Here is a 16,154-nt window from a genome sequence, read left to right on the forward strand (position 1 = left end):
CTAAAGAGGAAACAAGCAACGGTGAACAACACAATAAATGAAATTAAAAATACTCTAGAAGGGATCAATAGCAGAATAACTGAGGCAGAAGAACGGATAAGTGACCTGGAAGATAAAATAGTGGAAATAACTACTGCAGAGCAGAATAAAGAAAAAAGGATGAAAAGAACTGACGACAGTCTCAGAGACCTCTGGGACAACATTAAATGCACCAACATCCGAATTATAGGAGTTCCAGAAGAAGAAGAGAAAAAGAAAGGGACTGAGAAAATATTTGAAGAGATTATAATTGAAAACTTCCCTAATATGGGAAAAGAAATAGTTAATCAAGTCCAGGAAGCACAGAGAGTTCCATACACGAGAAATCCAAGGAGAAATACTCCAAGACACATATTAATCAAACTGTCAAAAATTAAATACAAAGAAAACATATTAAAAGCAGCAAGGGAAAAATAACACACAAGGGAATCCCCATAAGGTTAACAGCTGATCTTTCAGCAGAAACTCTGCAAGCCAGAAGGGACTGGCACGACATATTTAAAGTGATGAAGGAGAAAAATCTGCAACCAAGATTACTCTACCCAGCAAGGATCTAATTCAGATTTGATGGAGAAATTAAAACCTTTACAGACAAGCAAAAGCTGAGAGAGTTCAGCACCACCAAACTAGCTTTACAACAAATGCTAAAGGAAATTCTCTAGCCAAGAAACACAAGAGAAGGAAAAGACCTACAATAATGAACCCAAAACAACAAAGAAAATGGGAATAGGAACATACATATCGATAATTACCTTAAATGTAAATGGATTAAATGCTCCCACCAAAAGACACAGATTGGCTGAATGCATACAAAAACAAGACCCATATATATGCTGTCTACAAGAGACCCACTTCAGACCTAGAGACACATACAGACTGAAAGTAAGGGGATGGAAAAAGATATTACATGCAAATGGAAACCAAAAGAAAGCTGGAGTAGCAATTCTCATATCACACAAAATAGACTTTAAAATAAAGACTATTAGAAGAAACAAAGAAGAACACTACATAATGATCAAGGGATCGATCCAAGAAGAAGATATAACAATTGTAAATATTTATGCACCCAACATAGGAGCAACGCAATACATAAGGCAAATACTAACAGCCATAAAAGGGGAAATCGACAGTAACAAATTCATAGTAGGGGACTTTAACACCCCACTTTCACCAATGGACAGATCATCCAAAATGAAAATAAATAAGGAAACACAAGCTTTAAATAATACATTAAACAAGATGGACTTAATATTTATAGGAAATTCCGTCCAAAAACAAAAGAATACACATTTTTCTCAAATGCTCATGGAACATTCTCCAGTATAGATCATATTTTGGGTCAAAAGCAAGCCTTGGTAAATTTAAGAAAATTGAAATTGTATCAAGTACCTTTTCCAACCACAATGCTATGAGACTAGATATCAATTACAGGAAAAGATCTGTAAAAAATACAAACACATGGAGGCTAAACAATACACTACTAAATATCCAAGAGATCACTGAAGAAATCAAAGAGGAAATCAAAAAATACCTAGAAACAAATGACAGTGGGGACCAAACAACCCAAAAACTATGGGATACAGCAAAAGCAGTTCTAAGAGGGAAGCTTATAGCAATACAATCCTACCTTAAGAAAAAGGAAACATCTCGAATAAACAACCTAACCTTGCACCTAAAGCAATTAGAGAAAGAAGAACAAAAAAACCCCAAAGTCAGCAGAAGGAAAGAAATCATAAAGATCAGATCAGAAATAAATGAAAAAGAAATGAAGGAAACAATAGCAAAGATCAATAAAACTAAAAGCTCGTTCTTTGAGAAGATAAACAAAATTGATAAACCATTAGCCAGACTCATCAAGAAAAAAAGGGAGAAGACTCAAATCAATAGAATTAGAAATGAAAAAGGAAAAGTAACAACTGACACAGCAGAAATACCAAACATCATGGGAGATTACTACAAGCAACTCTATGCCCATAAAATGGACAACCTGGAAGAAATGGACAAATTCTTAGAAATGCACAACCTGCCAAGACTGAATCAGGAAGAAACAGAAAATATGAACAGACCAATCACGAGCACTGAAATTGAAACTGTGATTAAAAATCTTCCAACAAACAAAAGCCCAGGACCAGATGGCTTCACAGGTGAATTCTATCTAACATTTAGAGAAGAGTTAACACCTATCCTTCTCAAATGCTTCCAAAATATAGCAGAGGGAGGAACACTCCCAACCTCATTCTACGAAGCCACCATCAACCTGATACCAAAACCAAACAAGGATGTCACAAAGAAAGAAGACTACAGGCCAATATCACTGATGAACATAGATGCAAAAATCCTCAACAAAATACTAGCAAACAGAATCCAACAGCACATTAAAAGGATCATGCACCATGATCAAGCGGGGTTTATTCCAGGAATGCAAGGATTCTTCAATATACACAAATCAATCAACGTGATACACCATATTAACAAATTGAAGGAGAAACACCATATGATCATCTCAATAGATGCAGAGAAAGCTTTCGACAAAATTCAACACCAATTTATGATAAAAACCCTGCAGAAAGTAGGCATAGAGGGAACTTTCGTCAACATAATAAAGGCCATGTATGACAAACCCACAGCCACATCGTCCTCAATGGTGAAAAATTGAAAGCATTTCTGCTAAGATCAGGAACAAGACAAGGTTGCTGACTCTCACCACTCTTATTCAACATAGTTTTGGAAGTTTTAGCCACAGCAATCAGAGAAGAAAAGGAAATAAAAGGAATCCAAATCGGAAAAGAATAAGTTAAGCTGTCACTGTTTGCAGATGACATGATACTAGACATAGAGCATCCTAAAGATGCTACCAGAAAACTACTAGAGCTAATCAATGAATTTGGTAAAGTAGCAGGATACAAAATTAATGCACAGAAATCTCTGGCATTCCTATACACTAATGATGAAAAATCTGAAAGTGAAATCAAGAAAACACTCCCATTTACCATTGCAACAACAAATAAATAAAATATCTAGGAATAAACCTACCTAAGGAGACAAAAGACCTGTATGCAGAAAATTATGACACTGATGAAAGAAATTAAAGATGATAAAAATAGATGGAGAGATATACCATGTTCTTGGATTGGAAGAATCAACATTGTGAAAATGACTCTACTACCCAAAGCAATCTACAGATTCAATGCAATTCCTATCAAATTACCACTGGCATTTTTCACAGAACTAGAACAAAAAATTTCACAATCTGTATGGAAACACAAAAGACCCCAAATAGCCAAAGCAATCCTGAGAATGAAAAATGGAGCTGGAGGAATCAGGCTCCCTGACTTCAGACTATACTACAAAGATACAGGAATCAAGACAGTATGGTACTGGCACAAAAACAGAAAGATACATCAATGGAACAGGATAGAAAGCCCAGAGATAAACCCATGCACATATGGTCACCTTATCTTTGATGAAGGAGGCAGGAATGTACAGTGGAGAAAGGACAGCCTCTTCAATAAGTGGTGCTGGGAAGACTGGACAGGTACATGTAAAAGAATGAGATTAGATCACTCCCTAACACCATACACAAAAAATAAGCTCAAAATGGATTAAAGACCTAAATGTAAGGCCAGAAGCTCTCAAACTCTTAGAGGAAAACATAGGCAGAACACTCTATGACATAAATCACAGCAAGATCCTTTTTGACCCACCTCCTAGAGAAATGGAAATAAAAATAAACAAATGGGACCTAATGAAACTTCAAAGTTTTTGCGCAGCAAAGAAAACCATATACAAGACCAAAAGACAACTCTCAGAATGGGAGAAAATATTTGCAAATGAAGCAACTGACAAAGGATTAATCTCCAAAATTTACAAGCAGCTCATGCAGCTCAATAACAAAAAAACAAACAACCGAATCCAAAAAATGGGCAGAAGACCTAAATAGACATTTCTCCAAAGAAGATATACAGATTGGCAACAAACACATGAAAGAATGCTCAACATCATTAATCATTAGAGAAATGCACATCAAAACTACAATGAGATATCATCTCACACCAGTCAGAATGGCCATCATCAAAAAATCTAGAAACAATAAATGCTGGAGAGGGTGTGGAGAAAAGGGAACACTCTTGCACTGCTTGTGGGAATGTAAATTGGTACAGCCACTATGGAGAATAGTATGGAGGTTCCTTAAAAAGCTACAAATAGAACTACCATATGACCCAGCAATCCCAGTACTGGGCATATTCCCTGAGAAAACCATAATTCAAAAAGAGTCATGTACCAAAGTGTTCATTGCAGCTCTATTTACAATGGCCCAGAGATGGAAACAACCTAAGTGTCCATTATCAGATGAATGGATAAAGAAGATGCGGCACATATATACAATGGAATATTACTCAGCCATAAAAAGAAACGAAATTGAGCTATTTGTAATGAGGTGGATGGGCCTAGAGTCTGTCATACAGAGTGAAGTATGTCAGAAAGAGAAAGACAAATACCGTATGCTAACACATATGTATGGAATTTAAGAAAAAAAATGTCATGAAGAACCTAGGGGTAAGACAGGTATAAAGACACAGACCTACTAGAGAATGTACTTGAGGATATGGGGAGGGGGAAGGGTAAGCTGTGACAAAGTGAGAGAGTGGCACGGACATATATACACTACCAAACGTAAAATAGATAGCTAGTGGGAAGCAGCCGCATAGCACAGGGAGATCAGCTCGGTGCTTTGTGACCACCTAGAGGGGTGGGATAGGGAGGGTGGGAGGGAGGAAGACGCAAGAGGGAGGAGATATGGGAACATATGTATATGTATAACTGATTCACTTTGTTATAAAGCAGAAACTAACACACCATTGTAAAGCAATTATACTCCAATAAAGATGTAAAAAAAAATTCCCGAATTTATTTTACCTTTATGTGCTAATGTGAATATTATAATGCATCCTTCTTGTCTTGAGACTTTTGAAAAAGCTTTGGGTGAAAACAATAGAATTCTGATAAAACCTATGTAATATATTAATAACTAAAGTAGTAAAGAATTTAGCTTGTCAGACTCTTGACAACAAATATTTATATATCTATAAATTTAGTAAAATTTAGAAAATCATCACTATGAATATGAAATGATACTTTTAATTTAAAAATCACCCAAGTCACACCTCCACAAATTAGTAAGTAGAACTAGAATGCTGACTGCCGGCACTTCTGTCTCATGTGAATTTAAAATTAGATAATTGAAGACAAAATGCCAGCCAGATAATGAGAATATGAAATAAGTATGAGAGGATCTGAAGATTGGCATGAAACTGGAAGTCATATGCAAAAAGAAAATGAATTTTATCAAAGGGCTTACTATAGAGTGTACAATGAACTAAAATGTGGACAAGAATATTAAATAATGGAAAGTGTTAGGTTCAGTTGTACCCACATAAAGAATAGAGAAGAATGTGAAAAATTTATTATTTACAAAATCTTTGTAATGATTTTCCTTTCCCCACTAATGAATCTCTTAACCTCCAGGAGATTTCAGCCTGGAGAGGGATTTATAGAGGTTTGGTTTACAGGCCTGAAAGAAATAAGGCTATGAGTAAGATTTTGGGAAAGAGTCCTAAGTAGAGACATTCTAAATCAAACTAAACACCTTAGTCAGTGTTCAGTTTACTTTTTCTCCCCACAATATTTTTCTGCTTCTCATATGAATTTGATAATACTTAAGCTACAAAAAGAGAGTGGCTTGGATATGTCAGCAGCAGTGTGATTGGTCACATTATTAGAGTACTTTTATAATCTCCAGATGCTGACTTACTGTCCACCAACGGTTTCACTGAACTTTCATAACCTTGTTCTACTGAGCTCCAAACCAACCCTTGTATATTCTATACTATAGCCAAGGTACATACCTTGCATCATGCCAGAAAAAAAGAAGAATCCATGGTACTCTGCTTAGAAACTAGTAGTAGATGTCAAATCCAATGAATTCAGTTGCTATCTTTCAGTTGTATATCTTTACTATACTCTTATACTTAATATACTTTCCTTAACTTTTAAGGCTTCTCTTGTCTGGCTCCTTCTATCCAGAATCCTCCTTAGGCTTCTCTCATCACCAACATGTCTGATGTTGGTATCTTCAGGCACCATTCTTAGCCATTTATTTTTCTAAGTACACACTGTTCTCACACTGGACATTTCTTCTCTTCCTTCATTTCCGCATTGCTGCTGAAGTCTATTTGTAGGTCTGACCTGACTCTCCCACTTCCTTCAGATCCCCATGAGGTAACTCACATACAGGATGATCAACTCAGAACTCATTCCTTTTACTGTGTTTCCTGATTTTACAAACAGCCCAGTATCCACACAATTCCCCAAGCAGCAAATAGGAAACTGTGTGATGTTTCCCTTTCTCTCCATTTAGTCATTAAATCCTGGGAATTCTAGTACCTAAACACCATCAGAATTTGTTTCCTTCTCACTAATACTGGCTCAATTAACAACCTTATCATTTTTATGATCGGATTACCAAAACCTTCCAACTTCAGTAGCTTCTAAGTAGTTTCCCTGTATCCAATTTTGTCTTTTCCAATACATGCCTCATACCACTACCAAAGTCTTCTTTGTAAAACATTTCATACAGATGTCCTTCCATGATGCTTCACTGCCTTCAGGATAAAATCTAAATTACTTGGGAGAGATCTGTCCTAACATGACCCTACCTACCTGGTTAGATTCTTCTGGCTTTTCTCTGCAGGACTCTATGCATCATCCATACTGTGCTACATCTAGGGAGATCAGGGAGAGCTTGCATGAGCTCCATCACACTCTAAACATTCTATTTTCTCTGTGTAGGAATGCTCTCCCTCTCATCCTTATTTATGTAACTTACAGTTACATTCAAGACTTAGCTTAGCAACTACTTTAAGAAGTGTTTCCTACCCTGGCATTCTCCTCCTTCCTTTTGGATTGATTCAAATAGGCATTCTCTGTATCCCACAGCAACCAGTGTTTTCATAGCAATAATGACACTGCATATGTATATTTTCCTGTCTGTCTCTCCAATTAGATACTCATCTTCTAAAGTAAAGTACCATAATTTCCTTATTTCTACATCCTCTGAGTTCCAACTCATAGTAGTTACTCATTAAATATTTAATAGGCAAATGGACTATAATGGAGTGGGTTCTAAAGTTAACACATAGATTATGAGGTATAACCAAAATCATCCTTGGAAATTCCTTAGGAAGGTACTACACTGAAGACCAATATACTGTCTCAATATAGTTAAGCTCAGCAGTTTTTCCTCTAGCATTGAAATAATATAGTTTCTTTAGATGAACACCTCTACTTACAATGCACTTAATGACAATGTTTTATAAAAACTACGTATTTTTAAGCACTAGAATTTATATCCCATGAAACTCTAAGGATGGCAAGTAGAAACTGACGTGGAATAAAAGAATAGCAAATTTCTCTCTCATCTTCAGGTCACTCTGAATATACTCAGCAAGTGGAATGGCAGAATCACCATTTCCTTCTTTCCTTCCCTTCCACTCTCCTTCCTCCCCTCCCTCTCTCCCTCCTTCCCTCCTTCCTTCCTATCTATCTATGTTATCTCTTGCTGGGCCTATTTCTTTGAATTCATATAAATTAAATAAAATTATTATATGACTCCATTGTACTGATACGCCTATAAGCAGCCACTGTTGATTTTTCACAACCAGTATTTCTCTCATAATCTACTTCCACCAAGATTATGTAGTGCTTTAAACAATATTGGCAAATGCAGGGATAATAACAAGCATGGCCATGAGCATGCTAAACTCTTGTGCGGTCTATCAGGCTGAAAGAAGTCCAGATAGTCACAAAAATGTGAAGAAAGTATAAGAAAAGAAATGTCTCAGCTGTTGATCTTATGCTTCAAAATAAACATTCCAGAACATAGGCTAAAAGAATACTATTGCTAATTAAAAATCAACAAACAATAAATATGAATTGAGTGAAAACTTAGCTAGTTATAATTAACTTCAATGGGTCCACTAAAGAAGCCTATCTCTGGGCAAACACTGGAGAGAAAGAGATTTGAGGATGCTGCCATTTGGGTGAGTACTATCAATTTACCAGAGCTTACTTTTCAACAGGCTAGTATTCTCTGCTCAAGTTTCCTAGATACCACACAGACATTCCACATTTGGGAAACTCATGGTGTATCAATAAGTGTTGGTATGGATTGTTTGTATGAATTTGTAGATTTCTGTACTTTAATTCTCTCTACTTCAATCTTATTTCAAAAACGTAAGTTCTACATTTAGTAGTTTTTCTACAGCAATTGAGTTTTCTGCATTTCTAGGAAGCATCCCTGAGCAGAATAATGGCATGGTGAACCTAAAGCAAAACCAAAATAAAATAAGTCACCATAAGCATATACTGAATATAGATTTCCTTCTCAGATAAGTTTAATAGGTGAAATAATCCCATCACTAAAGAAAACCATCTGGCTAGTCTGAAAATATGCTTTTGTGTAAAAAAAAAATTTTTTTAACAGTCATCAATTGATTAAGCACCGAAGTACTCTAGGTTTAGAATAAAAGTGCAGGTGCCACCTAGCTCCCTCTACTAAGCTTCTAGGCAGCTTCCCTTCATCCCACCATCCAAAATTCTTCTTTCTTTCCTGTGAAGTCCCATGGTCCTTAATCTATGCTTCTGATAAAAGTGATAATTATCACTTTACACTTAGTATAAATTTTGTACCTAATCTTCCCCACTAGATCATAAACTCTTTGAGGGTAAAAGTTATGTTTAATTGAGATTTGTATGCCCCATAGTATCTACCAGCGTGCGCTGCTCATAATAAATATGTACTTTATAAATACACTCAAAGATACTTCCTCCTGAAAAAACATTTTCAGCTTTTTTTCTAAAGTAAACTATATACCATATTACTTTCTATTTTTCTTCCTATTTCTCAGCAGTTCCTAGTTTACCACTTTTGCTAACTTCTTTCATCCCTGTTCCCTAAGGGAATCTGTTCATCTATTAACTTATTTACTCATTCAAAACATCCAATAAATATTTGAAGGTGCCAGAGTTATACCAGTAAGTCCCTTAGGGAGCTCTGAGTCTAGTAGGAAAGATAGACAAGTAAATACATAATTATAAAACAATGTGCTAATTTTTGTAATAGATGCAAACACATGATACTGTCTAAGAGTACTTCTGCAATTTAAGAGTGCTTCTCCAAGATTTTCCCTGCAGTTTATCATTTCCCTACGTAATATTGTCTCCCCTGGTCATCCATCCATCCATCCCTCCATCCATCTGCCTGCCTATCTTCCTTCCTTCAATTTTAATACACAAAATACAAAAGCTGCACAAGAATAAATAAGTGAAAAATAAGTTGTCCTCCCATCTTTTCCCCAGTGACTCAGCTTGCCTTCCCAAAGGTAAGCAATAATGTCCAGTACATAATTTCAGAGATACTCAATGTATACACATATATATGGTCTTACTTTAACACAATAGAAGCATACTTTATATTCCGTCTGTACCTTGTTTTTCTTATTTCATAACATATCTTAGAAATTGCCTTGTCTCAGTCCATATTGGGCTACCTCATTCTTTTTAATGGATATAAAGTATTTCACTGCGTGGATGTAACACTGATTAAGCAGTCTCCTTACTGAATGCTCATTTAAGGTACTACAATATACAATAGTGCAATGAATATATTTATCCATATATTATTCTGTGGTATATTTGTGAGTATGTTTGTAGGATAAATTCCTGGAAATGAAATTGCTGGGTCCCAGAATACGTGCTCTTTTAATTTTGATAGATACTAACATAGAAGTTTCACCAATTTCATTTCCCACAAAATAGGAAATATCCACTTCCATAACTTAAGTTACAGTCTTTATGGGAATGGCTCCCAAATCTGTATCCATATTCTGACCCTTTATTTATTCTCTGTGGTATCTCCACATATGTTTTTCTTAGAACCTTAGAAAAAAGCTTTCCAAACCCAAATTTATAATTTTACCCTTAACACATTCTTCATAAACTCACTGTATATATTAATTTTCCTGATCCCAACCAAAAGTCACTTTTGATATGTCTTTTTTTAAAATAAATGTATTAATTTTATTTATTTATTTTTGGCTGTGTTGGGTCTTTGCTGCTGCACGTGGGCTTTCTCTAGTTGTTGCAAGCCAGGGCTACTCTTCGTTGTGGTGCACATGCTTCTTATTGCGGTGACTTCTCCTGTTGCAGTGCACGGGCTCTAAGCGCGTAAGCTTCAATAGCTGTGGCATGAGGGCTCAGTAGTTGTGGTGCACGGGCTTAGTTGCTCTGCGGCATGTGGGATCTTCCCGGAATAGGGTTTGAACCCGTGTCCCCTACGCTGGCAGGCGGATTCTTAACCACTGCACCAGCAGAGAAGTCCCATGCCTGGGCTAATATAATCTAACTACTCAACTTCTTCCTCTGTGCTTGCCTACCAGTGATTCTGCTCATATCATCCTCTCTGCCTGAAATATCCTCTCAAATCAGTTCCCCTGATGAAATCTCATTAAGCCTACCCTAAATACTAGATCATCCATAACACATTTTCTTTTATGAATTTATTAACACTTAGGTCTTTCACTATATAATAATACACTTATAAGATAAATTTAAAGCTCTTTCACTATATATTCTAATTTGTAATACAGTTATAAGATAAATTATAAATTCTTAACACATTTGGATAAACTCACACTGCCAAGGCACTCAAAATGTGTTTACCAAATGAACGAATGAATTTTTTGCAATGGATTAATTCCTATAAGTCTGATAATTCTATAGGGGAAAATATTGTATAAGGGATATTTTCTTCTTCCTTCCTTCCCTCCTTCCTTCCTCCCTCCCTCCCTCTCTTTCCCTCCCTTCTTTGTTTCTTTCTTTTCCTCCCTCCCTCACCCTCTCTTTTCTTCCATTCCTCCTTCCCTCTCTTCCTTCCCTCCTTTCAGATAATAAGACTATTTTAAGGTCTGTGAGATACAAGCCCTTATTTAATAATTAAACTTATTTCAGAACACTCACAATGTGAAATATTTCCAGTTAACTAGTGCAGTTAATTACATTTTTCCTCCACATTGATTTTGATCAAATATAGGGAAGAGAAAGGATAAAGAATAAAGCAATAGGTGAAATATACTACTAAAATGATTGAATTTCCCTTCAAAACTACAAAATTCCTTAAAAATCCCTTACATACAGTTAAAGTTACTCTAACTACTATGTAGAAGAAGGCAGAACTCAACCACAATGTGCCTATGGCCTATTGTTAAACAGAGTTTAAAATGCACAAAATAATTTTTCATAAGTTTCACAAATCTTTAGGAAGAACTATGTAAAGCATCATAAACCCTCTATTTCTGGTTTTCAAAATTAAAAACCATGATTTTAAAAATCATATCTGTAGTAACATTTTTTTGAATTTAAAAAATTTAGAAAAAAGAGTATGATTAAACGTTCCTATACATAGAAGTCATTGTAAAAAACAAATGATCCTTATATTTCATTAGAAAATTATTCAGCTCCCATTTACTAAAATAGTAGAAAGAGCTATACAAATCCCTATCAAGAAGTAGAGAACTATTACATTATAACTTGTATTGTAAATAAGTTTTAAAAAATAACAATACTACCATGCAAATGCAAGTGCTGGTTATACTTCTTGACTCACCTCTCCCCCATTAACATATTCCATCACAAAACACAAACGGTCTTTTGTCTGGAAGGAATATTTCAAGGACTTGAAATGAAAAAGAAAAAATGTTATATTATAATCCTACATTCTTACAACGGTGTCAAAAAGAGAATACTTAGAAACAGTAAGCATGATTGATAAAATGAATTGTTTTTGTTCCTTAAGAGTGTATTTATTCCCTTAAGAATGCTTAAGTAAAAGTTTATGAGAAATATAAAACAAATTTTGTGAAGATCAGCAATGAGTATTATTTGGGGAAAATTAGAATTATGATTTTTACTAAAAATAAACTTAGTAATTGTTATGAGCACTTCTCAATCTACTATGTCATCTACTTGAAACTGTATTGGTCCCTAAAGTTCTTATCCATGAGACCTTAAAAGTAAGGCCTACAAATTACTTCAGGGAAAGTCTTAGGAGTACAGTTATAGTGGTTATACTTGGGTTTCTAATATAGTTTCAGTATCACTTCTTGCATAGAGGTCGCATTACATGACCCAATCCAATAGAGTTGTTTCAGATAATCTTATAGGTTATAAAGATATTAAAACTTTAGAGCCAACTATCTTAATACTTTGAAAAATAAACACACAACAATGTAACAAAGTAGGTCTATGTATCTGGTGATACCTCTGAAAAAACCTACTAAATGATCCTAAATCTTTAAAAGTTTCTCCTTTTGAAAGTCTGTTATTTTTTTTTTTATTTTTTTGCGGTACACGGGCCTCTCACTGTTGTGGCCTCTCCCGTTGCGGAGCACAGCCTCCGGACGCGCAGGCTCAGCGGCCATGGCTCACGGGCCCAGCCGCTCCGCGGCCTGTGGGATCTTCCTGGACCGGGGCATGAACCCGTGTCCCCTGCATTGGCAGGCAGACTCTCAACCACTGCGCCACCAGGGGAGCCCTGAAAGTCTGTGATTTTTAATCTTAATACACTTCATTGGAACCAGGAACACACAGAAACTTTGCAAATTATGCCTCTATTACAAGCAATCTAAACGGGACTAAAAAAAAAATCAGTCTGTTTCAAAATAACTAAGTTATATGTATTTAAGTCACAGTTTATACTTTATCTAATGAAGAAAATGTACCATGACTTATCCTATTTTTAACTTAAATGCTATCTTTAAATTTATTTTTAAATGTATTTGCTCTATTTTTTTTAAGGCAGTGAAAGTTATGGGAAGAAAAAGAAATCTCAAAAAACTCATGGGTATATAACGAGAGGACTACAAATGCATGCATATTGTAAACTTAATCCATACATTCTAATAATTTCCCCCAAACTGACTTATCTACAAAGAAAATGTCATACCTAAATAAATGTTATTTAAAATGTTATTTTTCATAGCTTAGATTCTATAATAAAACTCCCTTAAATATAAAATGTTATAACATCTTTCCTCTAAGCACTTACTGTTAAAAAGGGATGTCTAGTGTTCTTTAATACTCTGCTTTCAGTTAAAGTGTGTGCCACTTCATCCTACAAAAGAAAAAGGCAAACCTTTAATATATGTTCTGAGCACAAATAATATAAAAATTTTGCTATTTCTCTAAGACCAGAAGAGGTAAACACAGACACAGAAAAAGATTTTAAAACACATGCTCCCTTTATTGCTAAGCTTCTCTTCCACCAAAAAAAAAAATCAAATTAGTGATTTAAATCAGATGGCTATAATGTATAAACTCATATAAATTCAGTCATACTTAAAGTATAGCAATAATGATATAATAATCAGCAAAAATTATCAGGGACACAGAAAATGAAATAGTAAGCCTTTCCCCTTGAAGAGAATGCCTTATAAGTTAACAGCTAGGTATGGAGTAGTTAATATTTCCATGTCTGTATTACATTGTATTCAGGGGGATTTAAAGGATATATTTCATTAAAGATCATAGAATTTGTTGCAAGTCTTCTACCTAAAAGAAAAATCAGTTATTGAAAAGGGGGACACAGTACCTGTATAAGATTTAATTCTTAAAAAAGAGAGATTTAATTCTAAATTATACATTTTAGAAATAAAAACAGAGTATAAAAGCTGTATATTTTTGCTTGTGGCTTTTTTAGCATGCTTCTTTTTTTTTTTTAAAAAAAGGTCACAGCCTATTCTAGGTGACACTTTTTAAATCTGCATATATTTCAAACCAAAAATACACTAAGAGTGTATTTCCCCAATCTTGTACATAAATTTCATCTTGACATCAAAAGTGAACTAGGAAAGATTTCCTCAACATATGGAGAACTGGAAAAATGTTTCATATTTTAAAAATAACACTATCTTAAAGAATGAAAGGAAAGGAAGACAACTGCTGAAACTAACACAGCATCTCTGGTCTCTGCTGCTGCCAAGATCCTGAACAAGGCCCTTACTGGATCAATTTCTTAATATTGCTGGCAAATCACAGTTAGGTTATAAGTAAGACAAGGGAACATTAGGACACTGCATTATATTTATTATTTTTATAAAAGCATCTGACCTTAGTTAGACTTAGCAGATAAATGAGCAATAGACTGATCAAAGATGCTAAAATCCAAAACCCATTCCAAGAGGGAGAGACCAATTCTGTCTGAACAGAAAGTAAAGTGTAATGACATAGTATTTAAAACCAGTGAAATAAAGTATGGGTAAGAAAGCATTCCAGTCTTATTTGTTTAATAAGAACCAGAATTAAGTGCTCAAACAGTATGAAAGTCCCTGTCATATCATACTATAACTTCTAAATTAATTAAAGTAATACCAAATATCTTAATACAAAATAAATAAGCAGAAATGACACCATAACTAAGTTCTGTGCCCACAGTGCCTAGCATAATGATTAACATACAGTAGGTACTTATTAATATTTGTTGAACTTAGCTATTTATCATAGGAATGAATTCCAAGATGTCAAATGTGTGGGACTTCACTCATTCAATCATTTATTCCTTCAATAGATATGAAACAAATATATTCTGGGTATTGTTCTACCCATTGAAGACAGGGCAACTGAACAACACAGACCAAAGTCCTGCCCTCATGGAGCTTTCATTCCAGTAAGTCAGACGGTGGTCAGTATTAATGGAAAAAATAAAAAAGAGAAGTGGATACTGCAGTTTATGAGAATCATATAATGAATGTAAAATACAAGATTAAGGATTATACAGTGGCTATTTTGAGATATAGAACTGAATTCAATGATTAAAAAACCAAATCCTCGATATGCATTTACTTAATGTTAAGACAGTGCAAGCATAAAGTGGTTTAAAAAAAAGATATGATTCTTTTGCTCATGGAGTTCACATGCTAGTGGACAAGACATAACAAATTTGTAAATATCCAATTTAAGAAATAATTACGAATTCTGATAAGTGATCTGATTTTCTTAAGGGAAAACTGGGGTATCTACTATAGTAAATGGGATAATGAAGGAAAATCAATGCTACTGGAAGATCATAGGTTGGGTAATGTGATGGTGTAGGCGATGGAGGATCAGAGGCCCACAGCTGATTTCTGTTTTTGAGTTTGCTCAGCCTCCTCTGAGAAGGACAGCAAAAACAGGAGGGATCAATCAGGAGACAACTGCAGTACAAGAGTGAAATGAGGATGGCCTGGATGACAGGAACAGCAGGAACAAGAAAAAATGTTTGGAGTATTTTTGAGATATAAAATTAATAGTAAAAAACTAACAGCTATATGCTTCCAACAAGAGGGTAAAGCAGAAGAAATATTTCTTTATATGCAGTCAGAAAGAGATTCACAGAAGACATAACATTTTCCTATTATACTTCAGGATTTTAAGGGATTTGAGGCAGTGAACTAGGAAAAGACTTAAAGAAAGGTAAGTATGAAACCAGAAAAGATATTCTAGTACTTCAGAAAATATTTCTGGCAGATATTTCATTCTATTTTGTTGAAACAAACTCATTATATGTAACAGTTGTTTTTCTAAATCACTTCGTAAGTTTCATGAAAGATTATATTTTTTCTAAATTCTATGATCTGCCTAATCACATTAAAGGAGCCAAGTAAAGATGTAGGTAGGCAAAAGCTAAAAACAATATTTCTTTGTTGTAAGAATGATACCAGAATTAATACCATGTACATATCTTTCATGTATTAAAATGTATTTTCTACCATATTTTTACATCTGATCAAATTAGAATTTCCCCCTTAATGCAAATTTAATGGTACAATATTTCACATACTAATTAGTTTCTGCTATGAAGATAAGGTATGCACAAGCTAAAAAGTAAACACAGATGTCAATAATTTTTAATTACAGTTAAAAGCAATATGTCAAAACAAAAAGTTATAAATAACAGTGATAAAGCTTAGTGGCTAAAACAATATGATGCTTTTTTAAAAATCCATTTGTTGATCATGATTACA

General features: G+C 34.6%; 1 protein-coding gene across 5 annotated transcripts in view; it reads right to left on the minus strand.

The window, feature by feature from the left end:
- The window catches only part of AKT3 (AKT serine/threonine kinase 3), a 397,729-nt gene that overhangs the window by 125,758 nt on the left and 255,817 nt on the right, over positions 1–16,154 (minus strand). For all 5 annotated transcript variants that reach the window (XM_067729502.1, XM_067729501.1, XM_067729504.1 and 2 more), the window contains 2 exons: positions 13,202–13,267; positions 11,762–11,830 (listed from right to left, as the gene is read on the minus strand). In XM_067729502.1, the coding sequence (XP_067585603.1) occupies positions 11,762–11,830; positions 13,202–13,267 (135 nt within the window). The remainder of the gene's footprint in view (positions 1–11,761; positions 11,831–13,201; positions 13,268–16,154) is intronic.

The sequence above is a fragment of the Pseudorca crassidens genome, chromosome 2 (assembly GCF_039906515.1).
Source record: "Pseudorca crassidens isolate mPseCra1 chromosome 2, mPseCra1.hap1, whole genome shotgun sequence".
NCBI lineage: Eukaryota > Metazoa > Chordata > Mammalia > Artiodactyla > Delphinidae > Pseudorca > Pseudorca crassidens.